The following is a 6,123-nucleotide window of genomic DNA, read 5'->3' as shown; positions in this document are numbered from 1 at the left end:
CGTTTCATTTTCGCGTATACTGCCGAATTTAAAGTGTTAGTGATAGACAAAAATCTTTGAGCCTGTTGGGTGTACTGTAGCTAGCTTGCGAACGTTTGGACCGTTCTTTTTGTGTGTATTATCGGAGCCACTGTCAATGGCGTGATTTGAACCCGGCGAAGTTTAGTTAGGGTGGTACTAGGAAGCCCCGTAAAATCGGGTGTAACAGCAATAAAAGTCTCATCTAGCTCAGGGTCGTGCAGCATCCCACTGCCAGTAGCAATTTGTGTTAACCGGTTCCAGTGCGTGTGTAGAATGTCTTTTAAGGATCTAGTTGAGCCGGAATGTGGCGGGGCGAACCCGTTGATGAGCATCGGGCGCCAAGTACGTCGGGATGTCGGTCTGCAGGATGAAGGCTTGGCGGGAGGTCGAAGCTCGTTCGCCGGTGGAGATCGAGAGCTTGTTAACGAGTTTATGGGCCAGATAGCACCGGTGCCGCAAACTTTTCGCATGAATGAATTGCTAAAGGAGATGCAGGAAATAGACGCCCACAACCATCGGCAACAGCAAATTGTGGGACCGGGTCGATCGATCGACGTGGCCGCAGGAGGTGGTGCTTGGGCGGAACAATATCGTGCGGAAGCGGCACATCCACGAGAGGAGAGCAAACTTTCGAGTGTAAGCAAGAACTTCGCTGGTATAGAGTATTCGATATTTATAATTTGACCATTTGCATTGTTTATGATCCTCAGGTTTGGTCACAATCACAGCTGCAACCTATTCAGGGTGGAATAAACGCGGGACCTAGTAATATACTTTATGCAAACGATTTTTTCGACGCACACGAAGCGTCGGAAGGAGGAGGGACCACGATCAAGCAAGCGGCTGGCGAATTGATGCATCAAGCGTACGCCGGTCGTATGCATAATCCTGCTATACAACAGAGTGAGGTAAGATGTCACAAGAGACCGGACGATTGCGGGAGATTCTTATTATTGTTACCTTTTTCTCATGCAGTTTGTACGATTTATGAGCAATGTCGGTGCGGGAAATATTCGGATTCACGGAGGGCAAGTATCGAATACGGTGTGGGCGAATCGATTCGACGAATTGGAAGCAAGCTCCTCAAAGGGAAAGATGGAAAGCCAATCCTTGAGTACGGAGGAAGCTGAAGGAAAGCAGCACGAGCAGGACGAAGCGCGAGGCGGAGATCAGGAGGAGGATTGGGCGAAGGCGTTCGAGACAAAAAGCAAGGAGCAAGACCAAGCGTCGGATGACTACAATAAGCAATTCTGGGAACGTTTACAGGACGAGTGGCGTACATTGTCGGACAGTGAAGGAAAGCATCCGTGGTTGTCGGAGTTCAACGATTTCTACGACCCCTTCAGGGAGTACAAATTTGATGAGGAAAATCCAATGATGAATGTAGAAAACGCGTTCGAAAAAGGAAAAGCATTCCTGGCACAGGGTGACATTCCAAGTGCAGTTCTCTGCTTCGAAGCGGCCGTTAAACAAGATCCTGAAAACCCGGAAATATGGGAGCAACTCGGGTTCTCGCAGGCCGAAAACGAAAAGGATCCGAATGCGATCGCCGCGTTCAATAAGGCACTGTCGTACAACGCCGAAAATATGCCGGTTCTGATGGCACTAGCCATCTCGTACACGAATGAAGTTCTGCAAACCCAGGCGCTTCGGATGCTAATTCGATGGATGAAATGCAATCCGAAGTACGAACATTTGGTTCCGGCTGAAATGCTTCAACCACCGGAGTCTCCCATGTCACCTTTCATGACTGGACCAAAGCTGCAGGACGTACAGGAACTGTTCATCAAAGCGGTTCAGCAGTCACCTGAGTCTATCGATGTGGACATACAGGAAGCCCTTGGTGTGCTGTTCAATCTGTCCTCGGAATACGACAAGGCGGTCGATTGCTTCCAGGCGGTGCTGCAGGTTCGGCCAGAAAGCTCGAAGGCTTGGAACCGGCTCGGGGCTAGCTTGGCCAATGGCAATCGTTCGCTTGAGGCGGTGAACGCCTACCAACAGGCGCTCGCAATCCAACCTGGCTTTATTCGTGCGCGGTTCAACGTGGGTATCATTTGCGTTAACTTGAAGGCGTACAAGGAAGCGGCGGAGCATCTGCTGACGGCTCTGAACCTTCAAGCTACCTCTGCCGCCCGTTCCGGGCTGAAGGTGAACTCGATGTCACAGCAAATGTCCAGCGCGATCTGGAATTTACTGCGTATGGTTCTGTCGCTCATGAACCGGAAGGATCTGCACGACGCAATCGATAACCGGGATCTAGAGGTGCTCAATCGCGAGTTCCCGATGAGCAATGATTAACGCAAGGATAGCTGCTGGAGTAGGCGAAATTGGCAGGATATAGGACGCAACGACGCGGGCACGTTGAAATTGAGATGCACTCTGCAACTGTCCTTCATTCGACGGGGTGGAGGGTTTTGGGTTTTAGGATATTAATGCCAACGAAACGGGGAAAGCGTCTAAAGCAAATAGCGTTTGTAGGTTTTATTCTATTTCATTGCGGGTTTATTGTTTTTGGTTTTTTAGTTTGCCGGGGAGGCGGGCATATTTGTTGGATTTATTTGTCTAGCAAAAAACGAACAAAACGGAAATCGAAAAACGAGGCAAAAATGCAAACATTTATCTAATGACTACGCGTATCGTATGTGCTGCAAGTTTCGCATGCTATAAAATACGGCAACGTGGGAAGGGAATTTGTTGTAAACGTACCTAAAATATCGTCAGTTCGGTGGTGGAGACGAAACATTAAAAACGATAGATGTGAGCACCCTGGCGATTATAGGTGCCCCGATATTTAACGAATAGACAAATATAAAAAAAATTGGTGCAATAGCTGATGGCAGTGCAGTGCGCTTCGAACTTGCGGTCAATAAAAATACCGTTTATGAAAGAAATAGCGCGTTAAGCGGTTGGTGCCGGCGCCGTGGGGACTTTAATCCGCTGATTTGCTGTCCAGACAAGAAGATAGAGGAAAGAATCACAAGACACCTGAACAAAAGACGAATGATATGATGATAATAATCATTATCTCCAATAAAAATGCGAATAATTTAATATCATTTTGAAAATAAAAATCATTTTTTTGAGTTAAAATGTGACCTCGAGAGCAGTAAAGAGTTCAACTGGAGTTAATAAACACGTGTCTAATGGACCATCGAGAGACTGCGATAGCATGTGGTAAACACCTTATTTACTGTATGAGAGTAAACGAGAAGGTACATGATATGAAGATAGTGCGAAAGTCGACATATTAAGAAGAAGGGTTTTTTTTTCGTAAATAACAATCCCCTCCAGGCCTCTGCATTTTAGCATAATTATAAATCGCAACAGTTTATTAATTCGACCGTTGGGAGCATCATACCATTAGGTGCCGTATTGTGTGTCGTTTGTGTAGTGTTTAGTCTTTTATTTTGCTAACAGTTGCTTATATACATCTAAAATGGCAGCTCTAACGAAAGGTAAGATCAGCAGTCGTATATCAACGAGAAAAATTTTGATTAAGATCATCACGAAACCGGTGCATGATCCATGCAAATGAATTCACTATGTGTTTTGAATGATTGCAGTTTGAATGGTACGATACTGCCCACATGTTTGCTTGCAATTTGGACTTTGATCACGAGTATCATCCGGTTTGGACCGAACTAGCTTGAACTGCATCGGGTCAAAGTCCGATTTGATGACGTAGAGAAACCTACATCTTTTCGTTTCTCGGCCATTTCGACAAAAAAGAAAGTCCTCTGTTTCAAAAAAAATAGAAATTTGGTGTTCACATTTTAAGAGATGATGTCGTTGTTTTTTAAAGTTAATATTTCCCGGCAAACACATGACTTGCTGTAACATTTTTCTAGTGCTCATTTATCACCATCAAACCTAGTATCAAACGTCCGCCTATGGTGCAGACAGGTTGATAAGAAAACGGTCCGTCCTTCGTATTTTTTCGTGTTTGTTCTTTTTGCTTCTCCCCTGAACGATGCTGATAATCCTGATTGTTGCACCATCTAGTTTAGAGTGAATTTACTTCCCGTATTCCCCTTTACTGATGATGCTTATCACTCTCGTTCCACAGGAGTCTTCATTGTTGCGGCTAAGCGTACCGCTTTCGGCACCTTCGGTGGGGCGTTCAAAAATACCAACGCGACACAGCTGCAAACTGCGGCTGCCAAGGCGGCGCTCGATGCGGCCGGAGTCAAGCCGGAACAGGTCGATTCTGTCAACATCGGCCAGGTGCTGGTGCTGTCGTCGGTTGATGGAGCCTTTCTGCCTCGACACGTTTCGCTCGGCTGCGGAATCCCCATCGAACGGCCGGCCCTTGGCGTGAACCGGTTGTGCGGATCGGGCTTCCAGGCGGTGGTAAATGGCGCGCAGGACATTTTGGTTGGTGCAGCGCAAATTTCGCTAACCGGTGGTGTCGACAACATGTCTCAGACGCCGTACACGCTGCGAAACAGTCGTTTTGGCATCCCGCTTGGAACGAGCCCGGCACTCGAGGATGCTCTGTGGGTTGGTACCTAAAATGAACTAGCAAACGATGCGTTGTGCTTTGACGATTACCATTTTGTTCTTCTCTATTCCCGCAGACCGGTCTGACCGATTCATACTGCAAGCTGCCGATGGCACTCACGGCGGAAAACCTGGCCGAAAAGCACAAGGTGCCGCGTGAGAAGGTGGACGAGTTCGCGTACCGCTCGCAGCAGCTCTGGAAGAAAGCGAACGATGAGGGTGTGTTCAAGACGGAAATCACGCCCTTCAAGCTAAAGGTGAAGGGCAAGGAAGTGGACTTTGCCGTCGACGAACATCCTCGTCCACAAACCACCTTGGAGGGCCTGACGAAGCTGCCATCGCTGTTCAAGAAGAACGGATGTGTAACCGCCGGTACGGCATCGGTGAGTACGATATCGGTGCAGCATCATCGGTGTCGATCGGCTCATAATAACCCGTGCGTTCTTTCCGACAGGGTATCTGTGATGGTGCGGCCGCGGTTGTGGTCGCCTCGGAGGATGCGGTTAAGAAGCACAACCTTACACCCCTGGCTCGGCTGGTGGCGTACAGTACGGTGGGTGTCCCGCCGGAGATTATGGGCATTGGGCCAGTGCCGGCGATTCGTAGCGTGCTAAACGTGGCCGGCCTGAAGATGGACGACATTGATCTGTTCGAGATCAACGAGGCGTTCGGCGTGCAGGCTCTGTCTTGCGTTCAGGAGCTTGGCATCGACATGAACAAGTTCAACCTGAACGGCGGTGCGATTGCGCTGGGCCATCCGCTTGGAGCTTCCGGATCACGCATCACTGGCCACTTGGTGCACGAGTTGAGGTAGGCAGAGAAGGAGGAAAAGGATGTACACTTATGGGCCTTCCGTTTAATTATCAATTGTTTTGCTCTTCCAGACGAAAGAACCTCAAGCGAGCCGTCGGATCGGCTTGCATTGGAGGAGGCCAGGGAATTGCTGTGCTTTTGGAGGCTGTCTAACTGGCTGCTCTGCGATCCGGTGGGGAGCAATGAAACGTACCTCAAACAACGTGTCTGTTTTTTTCTATGTTTCTACACGACCAGCTGGAAAGATTGTGAAGATAATCGTCTTTTTTTTGTAGTGCAATAAGGATCTTGAAATAGTAAAAGTGCATTTGTGTGTTATACTCTTTTAAAACGTGTCTGGGCTTTCATTTCACTTCCTTCATGTGTTGTGTATAGAATCAAGAGAAACGATTCGTTGCGCTTTAACCGACATAGGCCACGCCGACGTCCATGCAGCGAAAATTGGCGAACGGTTCATGAATATATAATTGCCGAGGAAACGCATAGAAAATTGCCTATGCTAATCGAATGATGTTTGATTGATCGATCGAGGTTGAGCGGTTCGATAAATTCGCTTGTTATGAGCAGAGATTATTTATGGTATGTTGAGTTGAGAAACAAGGGAAACATTTAATTAAATTCTTTCATACAGAAGTAATATCCTATCCTGTTGTGGAATACGTTAATTGGCAAAAATCCTCCTATAAGTTTAAAGAGAGCTTGCATTTTGCAGGACCTAGAAGATGCTACGCTTGTTGGTACCGAAAACCGGAATGTCCTCCATTTGTTTGTTTGTCCCGTCTGGACGGA

General features: G+C 47.6%; 2 protein-coding genes across 2 annotated transcripts; both read left to right on the top strand.

Moving 5' to 3' along the window:
- The first annotated feature begins 294 nt into the window (after positions 1 to 294).
- Positions 295 to 2,855, top strand: LOC128725526 (peroxisomal targeting signal 1 receptor). The gene is made up of 4 exons (XM_053819278.1): positions 295 to 657; positions 732 to 765; positions 829 to 929; positions 997 to 2,855. The coding sequence occupies exons 1-4, from the start codon at positions 295 to 297 to the stop codon at positions 2,317 to 2,319; spliced, it is 1,821 nt and encodes a 606-aa protein (XP_053675253.1). The 3' UTR covers positions 2,320 to 2,855.
- Positions 2,856 to 3,446: 591 nt separating this feature from the next.
- LOC128727005 (3-ketoacyl-CoA thiolase, mitochondrial) lies at positions 3,447 to 5,659 on the top strand. The gene is made up of 5 exons (XM_053820861.1): positions 3,447 to 3,476; positions 4,088 to 4,521; positions 4,599 to 4,904; positions 4,976 to 5,331; positions 5,406 to 5,659. The coding sequence occupies exons 1-5, from the start codon at positions 3,458 to 3,460 to the stop codon at positions 5,485 to 5,487; spliced, it is 1,197 nt and encodes a 398-aa protein (XP_053676836.1). The 5' UTR covers positions 3,447 to 3,457; the 3' UTR covers positions 5,488 to 5,659.
- The last annotated feature ends 464 nt before the right edge of the window (positions 5,660 to 6,123 follow it).

This window comes from Anopheles nili, chromosome 3 (genome assembly GCF_943737925.1).
Source record: "Anopheles nili chromosome 3, idAnoNiliSN_F5_01, whole genome shotgun sequence".
In the NCBI taxonomy this organism is placed as follows: Eukaryota; Metazoa; Arthropoda; class Insecta; order Diptera; family Culicidae; genus Anopheles; species Anopheles nili.
The sequence above is the reverse complement of the archived record's forward strand: the minus strand, read 5'-3'. Positions and strand labels throughout refer to the sequence as shown.